Genomic DNA, 18092 nt, shown 5'->3' with positions numbered 1-18092 from the left:
GACACACCCGCCGTCCGCCACGCCGCCGCTCCCCCGCCACCGCCCCCTCCCACCGCCCCCGGCAAACCACACCCCGCCCTCCCCCCGCCGGCAGCCGGCACGGCGCTACCGCGCCTGCGCAAAGGAGTGCGGCTCACCGCGCCTGCGCGCAGAGCGGGGGGCGGGCGGAGCGGGGGGGCGGGGCGGGAGCGTGCCCGCCCCCCCTCAGGCCGCGGGGCGGGGAGCCGCAGTGTGTGTGGCGGGGGGCGTGGTGGGGCCGCGGCAGCGCAGCGGCGGGTGGCGGCGGAGCTGCTGTCGCTGCCGGGGTCGGGCCACGATGGTGTTTGAGTCGCTGGTCGTGGACGTCCTGAACCGCTTCCTCGGCGACTACGTGGTGAACCTCGACAGCTCCCAGCTGAAGCTGGGCATCTGGGGAGGTACGGGGCTGCCGCGCCGCGGGGGGACGCGCCGTCCGGCCTGGCCGCGCTGCGGAGCCGCCCGCCCGCCGCCTGCAGCGCTCTGGCGGCGGCGCCTCCTTCCCGCCCGGCCGGGCTCGGGGCCGCCGCGCCGCCCGCGCCAGGGAGAGGGCCGGGGCGGTGTCCCCGGGCGTCCGGCCGGGCCGGGCCGGGCGGTGCCGCGCCGCGCCCGCCGCCGCGCTGGGCTGCCTGCCCGACAGCTCTGCCGCCGCTCCACCTGCCCCGCAGTTTAAAATAGTCGTGGGGGCGGGCAGGCAAGGGGGAGGTGTCCGTGGGTGGCGTGGAGCAGCCGGTGGCGGCTGTGACTGCGTGGGGCGGCGGAGCGGGAGACGGCTGCGGGGCCGGGAGGGACTGCGAAACCAGGGGGAAAACCCGGCGAAAAGGCATGAGATGGTTTTATTGTTCCGTATGGAGCTGCCCTAGCTGACTTCTGCTGGCTGGAAACGCAGCTTGGCTGGGCAGCTGGCGGGTTTCGGGGTCTGCGCGGTGCCTACGGCACTCGCGGGAAGTTTGGGGAGGGCCGGGCTGGGCTGGAGGAGCCGGCTTGGAGCCGGGAACCTGGCCCGGCTTCGGGTGAAGGTGAAACTGGGCGGAGTTAATGACTCTTTCCCTGCCTCGAAATAAGAAACCGAAATAAACACCTGGGGCTTTGATAGCGTTGTAGTGTCAGTGGTGTGCTAGTGGGAGTCCGTGGCGTGCCGTTTGGTTTTTTTTGTTGCTGTCATCCGTAGGTCTAGAATAGTTGCGGTGCTTCATTTTTCTACCGTTAAAGAATTAGGAATTGTCTGGGTGCCTGCAGAGACTGTGGCCAGCTGTGCTCAGTGGGGTAAGCAATAGTCTGTAGAAATAAATTAAGGGAGGAAGGTATTTTGTTTGAATGTGCTGTGTCGAGGTCTCTTCAGTAATGGTACAGGAAAACAGCACCAAAGGTGTCTGAAACGTGTCTTTCCAGTATGTCTGGGCAACGTAAGGTGGCATAAGAAAAGTAAGACACATGCAAATAACAGATGCATGTGCAGTGACCACTCCTAGCTCTGTTTTGAATGTGCATTCCAGGTCTCTGCAGCATCAGCAAAAGCAAACAGAGACATATGGATTGTTGTGTTTTTTTTTTTTTTCCCCATGTATGTTCATACATCTGCAGGTGTGAAGCATCCTAGAAGTATTCCCTACTTACAATTCTATTCTTAGGTACTGATCTATATGAAGTGGGTTTGGGAAGCTTTTCCTGGAGTTTTTTGCATCCAGGATGTTTTTGTTTCACGTTTGTTTTCTGAAATGGCATCCTTATTTGGTTTCATCTCTGTAGTAATTCTCTTGCTGCTAGTCAAGTCGTTTGTAGGGTCTTTGCAAAGTTCAGTCTCTATATGGAGTTTTGACACTGCAACAACACGCGTAATTGCTGGAGAGAAAGTAGTAGTCCTTGACCTGGAGCAGTAAGGCCCAATGTAGTGTGTTTATTGCAGGTTATGTGCGTCTTATTTGAAAGGATTGAGTTATTGCAGCTTTCGCAAAATGTGTCAAGCTAATTGATTTGTGTACTTAACAAGTACTTCAGTTATCATGGTTTCTTCTTTCTATTCAAGGAAGGCAAGCAAAATATTTAATGTAAAATATGGAACATTCTGTAAATGCTTTGGGCAATGTTTATACATTAGAAAAAGGTGAAAACTTATTTTTCCAACTCTGTAAATTGCTGGTGATTACTCTTGACAGTTTATGCTTCTGTGAGGCAGCTCTTACCAGATTAGATGCACGTTAGCTCTCTCACTTAAAAAAACCCACATAAGTTGATATCACTAGTTTTTACTTTGGAGTTTTGATACTCAGCTGTCATAATATTTTATGTATGCGGAACTTGATTTTGGGATTTTCTTTTATGATCTCCTCTTCAGCTAGTTTTAATATCTTAGAGGGCTCATTATAGTTTTTCTTTAAATCAAAGTCCTTTTTCCTCAGTACCGTGCCTTTGTACTAGAATAAAATCAGTTTTTCTCTAAATGGTCTGTTTTCTTGCTTAGTGTGAAACTTGAGATACGAAGCTACATCTTGTTCTGAGATGCCCGAAACTGCTACTGCATTGGGTTCTTGGAGCATCAACTGTAGAGGTTTATTTTTTCCTGGTCTACTGCACGGTGCTTTCACTGGTATATGCAACTTAAACTATGTTTGATGGTGTGTGCATCTGCAGTATTTCTTTTGTTCCAAAGATCTTGGAGGACCTAGAAATTGCATTCCTCTAACCAAAAGACAGTAGCTGTAAGTAGTAATAGCAGTAGACTACTGTGTTTATATGCAGGCCATCACTGACTTGTAGATCCCTACCCTCACAGTATATCTAAAGCCTACTGGTAATTTTATTGACTTATTAATTACTGGAATTGTGGACCTAAATTCTTTTTTTTAGAAAAATAGTACTTTTTTTTTGGTCTTCATATTTTGTGTAAATGCAATACTTTTTTGGGCTTGTCTGCATGCTCTGAAAGTGTTTCATTACAGCTATGTGTTTTCGTACAGTATCTGTCTTGAGTATGTGTCATGACAAATTTGCCAACTTTTACTTAAATCACGTTGTGTGAATGGATTGAGGACAAATTAATTTCAAATATATTAGTAGTGATTGAAAGGACAGTTTTTCTCCTTGTAACAAATGGCCAGTGCTTTTTGGATACTATAGCAATGCACAGTTGCTGTATATCTGTACTTTAAATTTTTAGAAGCCTGTATTTTTTTATCTGTGATTAAATACCTAAGGTTTTTTTTAGATGCTGTAATGAACAAGTTTTGTCCTTGTGAGACTTTATAGCTAGCCTGTTTAGGTTAAGATTGATAAACTGTTGGTAGACTTTGGATGTACATATAAAAACTAGGTATTTCATCTTCTGTAAATTTGGGAGATTTATTAATGACTTTTTAATGAACATGCCTAACATTCATTTCAGTTTTGCATAATGAGAGAATTCAGTACGTCATATTAAAACTATGCAGATTCAATCTGAGTAGTAAAACTGTGTGATGATGCTGCTCCAAACAACATACATGAACACAGTAGTAACTATAGGAATGTTTTAAAATCTTCTTCCCCGCTACCCTGCCCCACTTAAAAAAAAAACCAAAACAAGACCAAAAAAACAACCCTCGGATGGAAGGGTAAAAATGCAAACCAGCTCAGTACTAAAGAAAGATGGGATGTCTGGAAACAGACTTATGGCTGAGTGAGCTGCAAGAAATGAATGACTTGAAATAGAAAAGGCAATGCAGAAAGGAGAATGTGAGACAACCGGTAGAAGTAAACCAAGTAACTGTAATGTGTAAGGCCGACATTGAAAAGGCCAAGGCTCAGAAAAGGATTTAACAGTTGCTATGTTAGGTGGCCACCAAGGAAAGTTATTGGATGGATGATACTGGGAAGGACAGTGTTTTAAACCTTTTTTTTTGATCTTCACTTAAAAAGATAGTTTCAGTGAGCTGTGTTAACCAATGTGTAAGTGCTTGGCTTGGAAAAACAGGTTAAATAGATAAGTTAGATATTTTTGAATGGTCTAGACCTAACAAAGTTATACTTCAACAGTTGGAGAAATGACCGGAGCGATGTGAGGTGATTAGAGTTATCTTTGAGAACAGATGAAGTGTGGTTGAGGTTTCCAGACACTATGGGAGACCAAACAGTTGTTTCACCAAGGTCCGTGTTGCCAGTATTTTCTTTTGACTGGATCTAGATAACTTTTCATTCAGTGTCTTGATTAGAGTCCCTGAGCGGCCCTTTAAAATACTTCATTCTCTGTTGAGTTGGCACAGCTACTTAGATAATGCCTCAAGCGTGTCCGTCTTAACACAACTTGTGATTCCAAGAGCTGGTGTCTCTTCCTGTTAGTAGGATGATATAGGCACATAACTGACACGTCTGTCAGCATGCAGGCACTTTTTACCTACTTTTTTCTGGCTACAACTATTATCCTAATAAAGGACTACTTCTTTTACATATCATTCCTTGTCTAGGTATAGCAGGTACAATGTCCCCCTTCCATATTAGTAATTTGAATTGGCTGAGGCGTGAAGGCCATGGAGTAGTTTCTGCTGCCTTTCATGACCTGTTTTACAGTAGATGTCAATAGAGGAGGTGTTTGGCAGGCACGCAGATCTCCAGACTTACAGCGTGTCTCCAGAAGGTGTACTGAAACCGGAATAATTAACAGCACAAACACAAGTGGGAAGTGACTAGCAAAGGCAGCGGTTTGTATAAAGTGATCAAAGGCATTCACAAGCTGACAATGCTGTTGCTAAAAAGCAGAAATTCTGTTAAAATCTGTGACCTGGGGTGTTGGATACTGGTCATGTACCAGCTGAGTTATTTTCAGTTTCTCATGCCTATCATCTTTCATCTCTCTTTTTCTCATCTGTCTTCTCTGTTCCTGTACCACCCTGCTCCTTCCCCTTACTTACAGGAAAGCAGAAATGTGATGAATACATAGGTTAAATCTGCAGGATTTTTGTGTGAATGAATTTTCTTTCCCTTCTTTAACTTCTGTTGACATCCATAACAAAATCTCAGTTAGGCCTCTCTGTTGAAATGGTTTGCTGAGTGTTACCTTATTTTTCAGATATCTTTTTGCAAGCTCAGTCCTTGGTAATAGATGTTGGTTCGTGCGCTCAAATTCATGAAGTTATTTCGAGTGTCTAAAATTAAACCTATAAACCTATTTATTCCAGAATTTTGACAAATGTTTGATTTTGTTGAATTATTTACAGCATTAGAGATCAGGAAGGCTAAGAATTTACTTTATAATATAGCCTAGGCTGTGCTGTAGGTATTTATAGACATTCTGGCTTTTGTTATTGTTACAGCTGTTAGCCTGCATGTTTAATCCTAGATATTTACACAACTCCAACTGCTTGTGTATACAGTTTTCAAGATTCCTTAGTTGGGCAATTTTTAAGCCATCAAATGGGGTTTTATCTGGATGCATTTCTGTCATGAAAGCAAAGAAACATTGTTTCCCCCAATGGGAGAAAAAAAACCCCTGAAACTCCAAGAAAACCAAACAACCAAACCTTGATGTATTTTGAAATTCTTGCAATTAAAATCCATTGGCAGTGCTCCAAGACAGTAAAATCCAGTAGCCGTGTTATGTGCTGTAGTAGGCCTTTGTTCCCTGATTTTCCTGCTTCTGTTTGTGAGGGTTTGTTTTTATTCTTTCCCCTTCCACCCACCCCACCAACAGAACAGCCAGGATTCAGTGTTGTTGCACTTGGAGCTATGTTTCATGGCAGGTGAAACACCCGAGTGTGACGTAAACTTAAGTTTTCTCAATGAAGGTGACTGCTGACATGGTCAGTTATGGCATTTTGAATCGTTAATGTTAAAATTGATTGCCAGCTGAGCTGTGGTAACTTTGGAAATAGTTCATGTTTACTTGCAGGAAGGTTTAATTAGTCTCTCTCATGCGCTCCCTCGCAAGCGGAGGAGTAGGAGAAAGAAAGGTTGCATAGATGTACAAAATGCAGTGCTTCAGCAGTAGCCTTTTGTGTGCTTTGGTAGTCCATTCGCTGTGGTCAGACCCTCAACAAGGTGTTTGTAAGTAAACTGTGATATTTTAGAGAACGTGTTTCAGTAATTTTATACTAAAATTGAGATTGTCGAAGTTTTACTAATTTCTGTCTCTTCTAATGATTTTAAATAAACCCTTAAACTTGTTAATTGCAAAATCATAACTACAGGAAAAATGGTGAAGAATTATTTACCCCACTTCCCAATCCCAACATTTCATGTAGAATTGTCAAAGCCTTTTTGTTTGAAACAGTATTGATATCATGTTTATTCTCTGCCATTATGGTACGCTCAGGTAAAATAAGCTTCAGTTCTCCATCACAAAATACTGTTTGTGAATTCTTGAGATAATAATCTTTGCTCATTTTGCAATATCTTGTTTTTAGAAGTGTTAAGGCTGCCAAATTATTGCAGCTTAAGTTACTATTCCTCAGCTGAAGTGTGGCATTTGCCAGACCCTTGATAAATGGGAGGTAAATTGTTTACTCAGCTGACAGTGAAAGTGAAAGAAACTAAACCCAGTTAAACTGCTTCATGTGTCATGTGGTCTGAGAGTTTGCCTGTGAACGTTTTTACCGTGGCACAACTGATGGATGTGCAAAAACTGCATATCATTCATGGTAACTTGGTTACAAACCTGAACCTTTGCTGTGGATACCATTAAAATTACTTCCTACGAATACAATTACAATTAGTGATATCTTCTTGGAGAAGCAAATTTTTTGTTTGGTTGCAGTTTTGTGGTGTGTCTCTCATATAATGAGAATGTCTCTAATGAGTGTTAAAATGGTCTGTGCAGGGTCAGCTTTATTGTGGAATAAATTTAGAGTAGAATTGAACCCAATGGTATGTAAAAATGGTCACCTTGTTATCCCTCGAAGATTATGTAGACTAGTTATAGTTACTAGAGTAGTTATAGACTACTGCTGGGAATGTTTTCCTTGATTTTTTTTTTTTTTTTTTGGTAATGTTTCTGTCAATGTGTTAAGTATTGTAAGGCTTAAGAGCAGAACAACCAGCTCTCAAAAAACATCTTTCTGCATGTAGTGTTTCTCTGGAGAGACTGATGGTGGCACATGTCAGCTGTATAGAATTCTGGTACTTTGAACAGTAGTCTATTGCCTTCAGCACTATATAACTGCAAGAACGTTTCTTGCAGTTGGAACTTCTGTCTGCCCATATGTTTGACCACTTCTAACTTGCATCCCCAGAAGGAAAGTGTTATTGGGTCAGTCAAATCTTTGTTTGCAGTGTCAAGTTGTATTCCTTTCCAGGCCTGTAATCTGCTTCTGGTTTCCTGAATCTCATTTATGCCCCTGCTCAGCTGTATCAGGTGTCTGTTCCATGTGCATGTGTTAACACTACACAACTAATTCAAAGGTAACTCTTGCAGGGGTTCCATCCTTCTTGTAGAATTTGCAGAAGACGTTGCTTCAGACTACGTGCATGTTTCTAAGCTGCCAGTTTCCTGGTCCCTTCCAATGTTCCTTTGTTATGGCAAGGGTCTAATGTCAAGTATGTTGTAAAAAACAGATCTTGCAATTAAAATTTCTGTCTTTAAGGGTACTGAACTTATTGTTGTCTTAAGACGTTTAAAAACTAGATTTACTGAAATGCTTCCTGTAAACTTTTATAAGCCTATAAATATAACTCGCAAATGTAAGGTCTTTCAAGGGCTAAAAATTCACTCTAAATTTAATGTTGCTAGATTTCCACAAGCAGAGGAAGCAGATGGTTGAGGAAAAAGAAGCGACATTTTAATTTCAGAATGGATCCTTACAAAATGTGACAGTAATTTCCAACATTTTTACTTTGAGGAATCTTAGGTTCTTTTCCATGGACACGCAAGCTCCCCGAGAAAATCTCAGATATTATTTTGTAACATGAATGAACAGTGTGCTCTTAATCATCTTTCATGGCTATTTGTGGTGTGGGTTGTGGATGTCTTAGGCGGCAAAGAGCTGAAGAACCACAGGTCAGGGTCCACAGACTCAGGCTTTGGGATGGTTAGCGTTCACCAGTACTACTTCGCATATTATAGTTTTACTTACGGGTTTTCCTGCTTTTAGGAGCTGTAGCACTGAAGAATCTTGAAATAAAAGAAAATGCCCTGGTAAGTTATTGAAAATAAAAATAGAACTCTGGCAAAAACGATTCTTGAACAACATTTTGTCTTGCATATGCTGGTTTTGGTTCTTATTTTAGGATACACTATCTTTTAAGTGAAAACTTAGTTTTATTTTCTCTGTGCTTGTGTGAGTTGTCTAATTAATTTGAGATTAAACTTAAAGGTAAAGGTGTATGCTGCCTTCTTTTAGCTTTTTTTATTTTCAAAACCAAAACTCTCAGCAATTTCTAAAAGAATATGTTTTGATCAAAAGCAATGCTGAAAGACCTTTTTTTTCTATAGCTCATGAAGCTAGAAACGTGCTCTTGGGAATGTGTTTAGCCTAGCATGGCTTAACGGTTTAAATCAATAAACAAATGCTCGCATGTTTGATTATACTGAATGGTTTTTTTTTTCAGTGATTGAAAGGTAAATTTGTTGTTAAGGTTATCATCGTGTTTTTTTCCTATATGGGAACACTTCACAAGTTGCTGAAATGGGCTTAAATGTTCTAAATGCTTTCTTTCAGAGTCAGCTGGATGTGCCATTTAAAGTTAAAGCAGGACACATCGGTAAGTTACGTTTTATTGTACACTCGTGCACGAGTTGCTAAACATATGACTTTTCTTTACAAGTGGCTCTAGACATCCTAAGCAAGTAATTTTCCTAGTTTCCTTGATTTTCATGCTTTGCACACTCTGAAGCTTGTCTCTTCTGAAAAAAACTGTTTGAAGAAGCTACTTTTCTTGAGCTAAGATGGTTAAGTTAAAATATACTGGAGTCTTGACTCGTCACTTTGGTATTAGTCAGAAAAGAACCCAAAATAGCAAAGGAGCAAATGAGGAGGACTGGATCCTATCCCTTGTCTCAGCGAGACTCCACAGCTGATTTTGCCTTCAACTTCGCTTTCTATCCTTATTCCCTGTTTTTGCTAATATGAAGTTTTCTCATTGCAAGTGGATTGCCTTTGTAAAAGTTTGTGGTTTCTTAAAGGAAACTAAGTGTAAAGCCATTATGTTTTCCTTAAATCTGCCCTAGAAGTACACGTATTCCTGTGACTGATTAAAATTGGCACTTTTGTGATGAATGAGAGATGCTGTAACCCCAGTGTCCCCATGTTCACAAAACATATACACTATTTAAGACTCTCTTCCACAGAAAAAGAAAGAAAAAAACATATTTTAAAAGTTCTGGTTTTGAGAGTGTTTAGCTGACTGGTCACTTAGGAGCTGCCTGTGCCTTTCGGGTGCTGCAGCAGATTTGCAAGGAGGGAGAGGTTGCTATTAGGAAAAATTCAAGGGAGTAAGGAGAGGACCTGTAGACTTAGTAGTTCTGCTTGTGGGAAAACTTGCCTCGTGATCATTTGTGTGCTGTGTAAAGCCCAAAGGACGTAAGCCTCAGATGCACTGCTCTTCGTGTCCAACAGAATAATTGTTCAGGGATTTTGTGGTTAGCGTGGATTATCTTTCTAATTTTTTTTTTTCCAGTCAACTATTTAACTGTATACCTAAACCTTTTTCTTTTGTGTTTGTAGGTCAACTTAACTTACAGATTCCATGGCAAAACCTTTATACTCAACCCGTTGAGGCAGTTCTTGATGGAGTTTATTTGCTTATTGTGCCCACAGCCAGTAAGTTAATGCAGAGAAAAAAGTGAATATAGATTGGTGGGATTTCTTGAGCTTTATTCCTAGTAGATTCTCCTACCAAATACAGTTAGATAATGGGAATGGGATGTCTTTCAGTAGTTTATGTTTAGCCACCTAATTTTTTGCTGTTACATAATTATTAACAAAATATGAAAATTTTTGCGTTTGAAAGAGCGTTTTGCAAAAATGTGTAAAGTTTTTATCATACCTTTTTATGTTGTGTATTTAGGCATAAAATATGATGCAGAAAAAGAAGCCAGGCAGCTCTTGGAAGCAAGACAAAGAGAATTGCAAAGGATAGAGGAAGCAAAGCAGAAAATAGCTGACCAAGGTAAGAGCAGGAGAAGTTAATGAAAGTGATACTACTTCTTGCTTTATTTTAATCCAGAAAGAGGCTGGATATCTGTTTTAGAGTCTTGTTTTCCTCTTGATACTTAAAAACCTATTAGTTACAGATTTTTAGGTGTAGCTGCCAACAATATTGCAGAATATTTAATAGGAAAAAATTTGACTTTGTTTCCAAACAAAGTAGTAGCAAAGAATTTTTATGGTTACACTTTGTTAAAGATTCTGTTTAATTTTTTTCTTTGATACATGTTAAGTCTTGTAATCTTAAATTCATCTTTTGGTACTTTCAAGAAATGTATATTGCCTGCCTTGATTATCAAGGTAAAAGTCATACTTTTGAACAACCTGATTCTTCATGCAGAAAGTAATAAAGCGGAAAGCGTGTAGTCTGAGGGTATAAATATTATAGATTATACTGAAAAGACATGTTCTTGCAAAACTGGAGTACAATGTAATAGAAAATTTAAATACCTATGATACAAACTTTATTATGTTGTTGTTTTCTCCAGTGTAGTTTTAAAAATTTTTCAATGCAAACAAAATATTAAATTCTTTTCCTTTAACTTAGATAAAGTAAAAGAGGAGAAACAGGACACTTTCGTAGAAAAACTAGTAACTCAGGTCATCAAAAATCTTCAAGTGAAAATTTCCAACATCCATATTCGCTATGAGGATGATGTGAGTACTTTTGTGTATCTTAGCATAAGAGGTTGTGTGCTTTACCATGAAATTAGCGACCTGTCTGATTTCTTTTCACCCTATTGCTTTCCATGTTGAGAGAATCCCAGTAGAGTTTCAGAAATTTCCTAGTCTTAAGAAAACAACCAACCAACCAACGCATGTTAAAAGTGGATACCAAAGCATAAGATACTTATAAGCATGTGGTTGGGTACAAAGAAGATGCAGATCCTTGCTATATGTGGTTTTTTATTGCTGACTGTTTACTTCCAAATCTAAACTTGGAGCACAAGATAATCCTTTTTTTGGTATTTTTCCCCCTGCTCTATTAGATCACAAATCGAAATAACCCCTTGTCCTTTGGAGTTTCACTTCAGAATCTAAGTTTGCAGGTAATTTTATTTTTCATCTAAAAAGCATGTTGATATATATTGATAGGTTAAATTATGATTTTGTGTATTATTGTGCTGTCTGGTAACATACTGTCTAATGAAAGTATACCTGTAATCATGAGGAATGCACAACGGTAACTACGTGGTTTATCAAATCCAGCATAAATGTTGTGGTGGGGGTGCCATTAAAGAAAAAATGCTAGCGTGAAAACAGACCTTTGGGAGGAAGTTCTTACTCTTCGGCCTGCTGCACTTTGTGCTTGCCGAGTACTAGTCTTTGCTGGATTTGGGATGTTTGGAATCTATGAATCTTTCACTGGAAGTGCCATGAGCTCCAAGCAAGGAAGTTACTGCTTGATATTGTGGAAGAAAAAAAAAAAGAAAATAAAGATGATGGTGTCTTGTTTCAGACGGGGCCTCAGTTCTTTGATCTGCGAGCTCCACTTTAAAGTGCTAATAGTAATCATCACAGACTGTATACTTTTTTTCTGCAACACTGTCTAGTAGCAGCAATATGCTGATTCTGCTGAGTTGCTCTCATTCCCTAGCTTTTGCTGTGTAGTTGATAATCGCAAAGAAAATGTATCTAAGTAAATGTTACTTTCTTGAATGAAACAGTTGTCTTATGAATGTTTGTTCTTAGGACATGGAAAGCTTTTTTCCAGCCAAACAGTTTTTGCATAATGAACAAAAACTTCAGTATTCTTACTACTTCACTCTTGAAATGCCTATTAGCTTTGAAAAAGCGTAGTAGCATATAGCATTTCTGTTGAGCTGGACCTAAAATGCTACTTATAGAATTATAAAATAATTCTAGGCCCTTTTTTATCTCTTTCCAAAGAGCCTGCCTGAAAATAGTATTAGTGTAAAGGAAAACAGTTTGCGATACTAAAAAAAGAATTTTAAAGAATCTTTTGGGTCTTGCATACAGCCTGCCCGTCACTGTGTGTACACGTGTGTTTTTGGGGGCGAAGTAGCATTATCAAGTTTCCACTTGAAATAATGGTTTAATCATCTTACGTCAGAAGGTGACATCCCGTTACTTTCAGTGGGGTTTAATTATGACAATGTTGCTCTCTTTTCTGCTGATTTGTTTCAGGGATGGTAAAATGTTGGTTTGTTATAGATAGTGGAATAACTTTCTTTAATTCTCATTTCAGACCTCAGATAAGAATTGGAATCCATGTTTACATGATGAAACTGCCAAATTGTTCTACAAGGTGCGGTATAAACTGTATGCTAAAGAAGGAATTGTTAATAAGCCGAATCAGAGGTCCTTCCACAGAAAGTGAAATCAAGAAAACATGTAACTGTATGGGCCCTAAAATAAACAGATGGGTATTGTGCAAGGAGCGTTCTGAACATTTTTATTAATCCAGACTTTGTGAAACCCAAATTATTAATCTAAAATGCTTAGGTGTTAATACATATGTTCTGTTGTATTTTCAGCTTGTACGACTGGATAACCTTTTTGCTTACTGGAATGTGAAATCGGAGATGTTCTACCATGGTGGTTGTGATGAATCACTGGTAAGTAAAGCATGAGACAATGTATCTAGGATTCCAGTTCATAATCTGAAGCATAGAGCATGTGTCACTTCCAGGTCCGTTTCTGTTTAGGTCAATGTCCTGGAGAATGTCCTGTCTTGTCTTGTCAATGTCCTGTCCTCTTACTAATGACTTTTTTAGGAAAAACAGTAAATGTTAAGGTTTCTATATGGTAAGAGTACAACATCCATCAGAGGAAGTTAAAAAGCACAAAAAAAAGTCCTTTGCCAGTTACAAAATTATACACGGTATATGATCATCTTACTGTTCAGCGATTTTATTAGCTAAAAATAGAAGTCTTATTCTGTTTAAAACATAGGTGGACATTTTGAATTGTACTGTGTATCTGAGGGATTATCTGAAACCTGTATTAAAATGCTAATGTTTTATGCTTTAAAACTTTTTAACTCCATTGTGCTTGTAGGTGAACTTAAAACAGGGAGTTGCCAGCCACAACGTAATCCCAGAAGGTTATGATTTCGGTAAGTGGTGTGGTGTTTAATTTGTATTTGTGATACGTGTGTATACCTAAATCGTAAACTTGAATGCTTCTCAGAGGTTGCTCCTCTGGCTGCTACTCAGAAATCTTAGAAAGGAGCGCAGGTCAGTTATTTTGTAGGAATAACTGTCTCTCTGAGAGTGAGTACTGTACCATATCTGTAGCCTTAAAAAGGCTTTGATTAGAATGTAGAGTCATGTGTCATTCTGATGGAATGTCGTACATAAATCCTCATTGTTCATATCCTTATTTTAAAAAATGTAGCAGTAATGTGCGCATCATGTAAGCTTTGTGAATCAGATTGGGTTGAGTAATAGATTAATGGTTTTGAGGTCACCAGCCTTATGCGAAGTGTTTCTTTTTTCATTGGAGGTGAAAACAGTAATCACACAACTCTGGAACATCAACATTTTTGTTCTTTTGTTTTGTTTTGTTTTTGTTTTTAGTGATACTGTATTGCAAGTCGTCTTGCTTTGTATGTTGCCTACTTTAGTCCAAAAGTCACATTGGCTCTACTCAAACAAGGTTGATTGTTGGCTTTTCGTATGGAAAACATGTTTTTTATCTCATGTGCATCTATGTGATTGTTTAGTAACTGTTTACAAGGCAGAATGGCCTTTGAAGTGGCTTGTTCTGTAGCAAGCCAGTCCTCAGTTCACCATAGCAAGGGTTAAAAACTGTTCGTTTTACGTGTTTTTCTTGCTGCCTTTGCCTGAAAGAGGAAGCCTTTTGCGTCTCTTTATTTGACTGCTGGAGAACTATTTAAGAATTTCTTCTGATGTTGTATCTTTTCCATTTCCTAGCTTTGGCTCTTTACAAGAAAATAAGTTTAAACATCATCGGTTGTCTAAGTCTTTACAAAGAAGTTCAAAATATTTGTATGCAAAATTGCAAGATTCAGTATTTACACTCTTAAAGTTCAGCAGTGCCATCAACAAAGATGCAGATGTTTAAAGAATTACGTCATGCTGATATTCGGTGGTAAATGGAAAATCTCGCTCTGTTAGAGCGACTCCTCAGATTGAGACATTGCTAGAAACGTAGTAAGCACAAAGTCTGTTTCTGTCATTTGAGCTAAATGCAAACGTAATACTTATACATAGGAAGGATGAAAAACGAAATTTAGGAAGCTAAAAACAGGGAGAAAACTTAATAGAAATGCTACCACATGAAATATGTAGAATAAAAGTAAAATAAGCTTCATGAGAAATACAAGGCTTAAAATGAAACAAAGCTAAATTGGTATAAACATGGTTTCATCTTGCAAAAATATGTTTCCCCTTGTATGAACCTTTCAGTGACATTAGAGTATTTTTTATGTAGGTGGTCTGTCAGTACTTCTATTGAAATCCAAAGAATTTCGTTTGATAAAAATACAATTTACACAAATTCAAGTAGTATACAAATTCTTATGGTTGGATCAATTGTTGAAATAGAAAAATTGAACTAAACATGGCTTCTGAAGCCTATATGGAATGCCCGATAGTGCCAAATTGTGGAACAGATGAAAAATTTTCAGAGCAGAAATGTTGTATGTGTTGTGCTTTGCTTTACATAGCTTCTGTATTGATTTTTTTTTTCCATGGTTACTTGGGCTTGGATTTAGAAAGGTGGAATGTTTAGTTTTCCCACTGTTGTGAGTATAATTTATCAAACAGTGTAAAACATCAGTAATATTAAAATAAAATAATAACTCTTATTCCGTCAGGATATAGTGAAATAAGTGTTGTGTTTGAAACTGTGTTGTACTATAAATAGGTGATATCATAGCCAAAAAAATCAGATTTGTTGCAGATATAGACTATTAATTGGAATATCTGCCATATAATACTGCATACAGGAAATATTTTGAGAATGTACTACTAATAGTTTTTTCACAAATGTTGCCAGAATGAAACTGGAAATTGAGTATAGATCGTATTCTGTCTTAAGCTGTGTTGACGAAGTCTTCATGTTTTGAAGCCTGGCATTTTTAAATGAATAATCTGGCATATTTTGAGCTGATAACCATAATGTATAATCTATGCATAATTTAATTGCACTTTTTATATCAACTTTTGTTTTTCAGTATTCCGCCCAATTTCGGCAAGAGCCAAACTCCTTATGAATCCTCGATCTGATGTTGACTTTTCATCACCGAAAATGGATTTAGATGTAAATTTACAGGATATAACTGTGGAATTTAATAAGCCACAGGTATAAACTGTTTTTCTGAAGTTATATATAATGTGGTAAAAAAGTTAGTTTGCAAGAGTAATAAGAAAAGCAGTCTGAAATTTTACAATAAATACAGAAACAATTCATTTCTTGATCTTGTTTTTCTTTGTAAATTATTTTCTTTTTGAAGAGAAGCTTGATTCATGTTCTCAGACAATAACACTCAGTTTGAATTATTTTTTATTTTCATTTCTTTTTTTAGTACTTCAGTGTTATGGAGCTTCTTGAGTCTATTGATATGATGACTCGAAATCTGCCATACAGGAAATACAGACCTGATGTTCCATTGCACAACAATGCCAAGACATGGTAAGCCACCTCAGACTTTGAAAATAATTTCTTAGTTGTTCATTTGAAATAACTGCCAAGGGATTGTTCCTTACTTAGGAGGTTGGAACTCATTTCCTTCTGAAACAAAGTCTTTGCTTTTGTTTTTGTTTGATTTTCTTAAGCCAGAAGCATTAAATACAAATTGGTGAGGACCTCAGAGCAAAGATGAGAACACAATATTTGAAAGCTCACATTTGCTGTCTGGAAGACCATTATCAGAAACTCAAGTCTGCTAGTATTTTAATATCCTAACTCTGTTTTGATGGAGACCGCCTCATTATATGTTAGGTACTGTTACGAGAACATAGCTATTACCTAAAAACGGACAAACATTTTCAAAACAGGTGTCAGAGATTTGATTTCTTTTCAGAATATTCCTTACAAATATGTTTTGATTATTCACACACAAACCTATCTTTGTGAGCACTTTTTGTACAGGGTTACTTTTTAATTTTAGGAAACAACAGCCTGTCAAATTTGTGTGGGAAAATTTGGAAAAAAAAAATAAAATCATTAGGTTTCTCTACGGATCAGAAACATGACATTAGACAAGAGATTACAGTCTTTCACAACTTGAAGTTATATTTAGTGGGAGTCTCTGCATAATGTGAGGTGTCTTTTCGATATACCAAAATATATGTAAACTATACTTCATTTTTTTTGCACTTAGGTGGAAGTATGTTATCTATGGCATCCTTGAAGTAAACGTTCAACCAAAGCTCCAAATGTGGTCATGGGAACATATTCGGCACCATAGGAAACAAGTGAAGAACTATAAAGAGATGTATAAAACAAAGATAACATCAAAAAAACCTAACGAAGACATTTTGAAATTGTTGGAGGTTAGCCATTCTCTGTTAAAGGCTTAAATACTGTTCATCTTGCTGTTTTCTTAAACTTAAATGTTTATGTGTTCCTAAGTCAGTACTAAGTAAAAATAAAATTTTCAGTGGCCAGCTTCATCAATACCTTTCACTGTATGTAGTATTAATAAACATATTAGATCATTTTTTTGAATTACTGACTGCTCTGAAGAAAAACTTAAACTGATGTGCTTTTCTTTTCCAGGCTTATTTTAAGTTTTCAGCTTAGCAAATTAACCTGGGATGCTCTGAAAGAGTTGTTTACTGTCATTTCCTGTAAAACTGAGCTGTGAAATCTAACCAAATGAAATTGTCAAAAATAATTTTTCATCTTCTTTCTAGGAATTTGAAAAGGCCTTGGATATTTTTAACATCACTCTAGCAAGGCAACAAGCAGAAGTTGAGGTAAAATTTCAATTTAAGTGAGCCTAAGAATAATTGCAGCGTGAGTTGGTGGAGATTTTAGGCAGATGTATTTTAGTTCTAGTGTTTGAATTGTGCATCATACTGTCTATTTTCCTTTTATTTCATGTTTGTTATTGTAAAGTGTTGTTAGTTTCAACATGTAATCAAGCAAAAATTAAATAGCTCCATATACTGCTGCTTCCCAATAACTGATCTGGGATAAATTTCTTTCCACTTTTGGTAAGGAAGATCTACCGTGGAAAATATGGTCAAAGGATGATGGGATAAGCCAAGTTGGAAGTGATTATATCTAAAGCTTCAGGCTGTTTCCCCACCCCCACCCCCAACAGCCTAGACTGTTAGTTTATTCCTTTCCTTTCCTGGTACCCTATTATGTAGGCGGATCAACTATATGTGGTTTTGTTACTATTTGCAAAGGTTATGTGGCATACAGCAAATGGAGAGTACGTTTAAGTAGATAATAACAATTAGGCAAGATAATGCGACTTGAGCAGTTACGCTTCTTAGTCTTGTTTTTCCTACATTAGCGTACTGCTTGGTTTTCAGTGTAGTGTCTGAGCATCATTCCAGGAGACAAAAGTGAAATCTGAATAGGTTTTCTGACATCTGTGAAGCAGTCTTTCTTCATTTATAATCACTGTGACTAAAAGTAAACAGAATATGAAGTTTAGAATCTGAAATAATGTATTGATAATTAAACTTCATGCATGTCTGTCATTTCTTGTGGCAGTGTGTTGTGGTTTAGCCCAGCTGGCAACTCACCACCACACAGCTGCTTGCTCACCCTCCCCCACCACCAGGGTATGGGAAAGAGAATTAAAGGGGAAAAGCGAAGGAGGCTTGTGGGTTGAGATAAATACGATTTAATAATAACAGTAATATAAAATTAAAAGTAATAATGACAATAATATATGAATATATACAAACAAGTGATGCACATTATAATTGCTCACCACCCAGTGACCAACACCTGTCTTCTCCCAGCAAATGATTCCAAAGCAGATAAGTCCCAACACCGCATTGGACAAGTGAG

The 18092-nt window shown here is 38.3% G+C and overlaps 1 protein-coding gene across 7 annotated transcripts in view; it reads left to right on the top strand.

The window, feature by feature from the left end:
• Nucleotides 1-286: 286 nt before the first annotated feature.
• VPS13A (vacuolar protein sorting 13 homolog A) overlaps nucleotides 287-18092 on the top strand; it is a 111528-nt gene continuing 93722 nt past the window's right edge. For all 7 annotated transcript variants that reach the window (XM_086628819.1, XM_086628818.1, XM_086628824.1 and 4 more), the window contains exons 1-14: nucleotides 287-416; nucleotides 8073-8116; nucleotides 8640-8682; nucleotides 9645-9740; nucleotides 9988-10089; nucleotides 10675-10784; nucleotides 11117-11176; nucleotides 12337-12396; nucleotides 12626-12706; nucleotides 13149-13206; nucleotides 15292-15419; nucleotides 15643-15749; nucleotides 16441-16612; nucleotides 16976-17038. In XM_086628819.1, coding sequence (XP_086484945.1) covers nucleotides 317-416; nucleotides 8073-8116; nucleotides 8640-8682; nucleotides 9645-9740; nucleotides 9988-10089; nucleotides 10675-10784; nucleotides 11117-11176; nucleotides 12337-12396; nucleotides 12626-12706; nucleotides 13149-13206; nucleotides 15292-15419; nucleotides 15643-15749; nucleotides 16441-16612; nucleotides 16976-17038 — 1224 coding nt within the window. In that variant the 5' untranslated portion in view covers nucleotides 287-316. The remainder of the gene's footprint in view (nucleotides 417-8072; nucleotides 8117-8639; nucleotides 8683-9644; nucleotides 9741-9987; nucleotides 10090-10674; nucleotides 10785-11116; nucleotides 11177-12336; nucleotides 12397-12625; nucleotides 12707-13148; nucleotides 13207-15291; nucleotides 15420-15642; nucleotides 15750-16440; nucleotides 16613-16975; nucleotides 17039-18092) is intronic.

Source organism: Tauraco erythrolophus, chromosome Z (assembly GCF_009769465.1).
Source record: "Tauraco erythrolophus isolate bTauEry1 chromosome Z, bTauEry1.pri, whole genome shotgun sequence".
Classification (NCBI taxonomy): Eukaryota; Metazoa; Chordata; class Aves; order Musophagiformes; family Musophagidae; genus Tauraco; species Tauraco erythrolophus.
The sequence above is the reverse complement of the archived record's forward strand: the minus strand, read 5'-3'. Positions and strand labels throughout refer to the sequence as shown.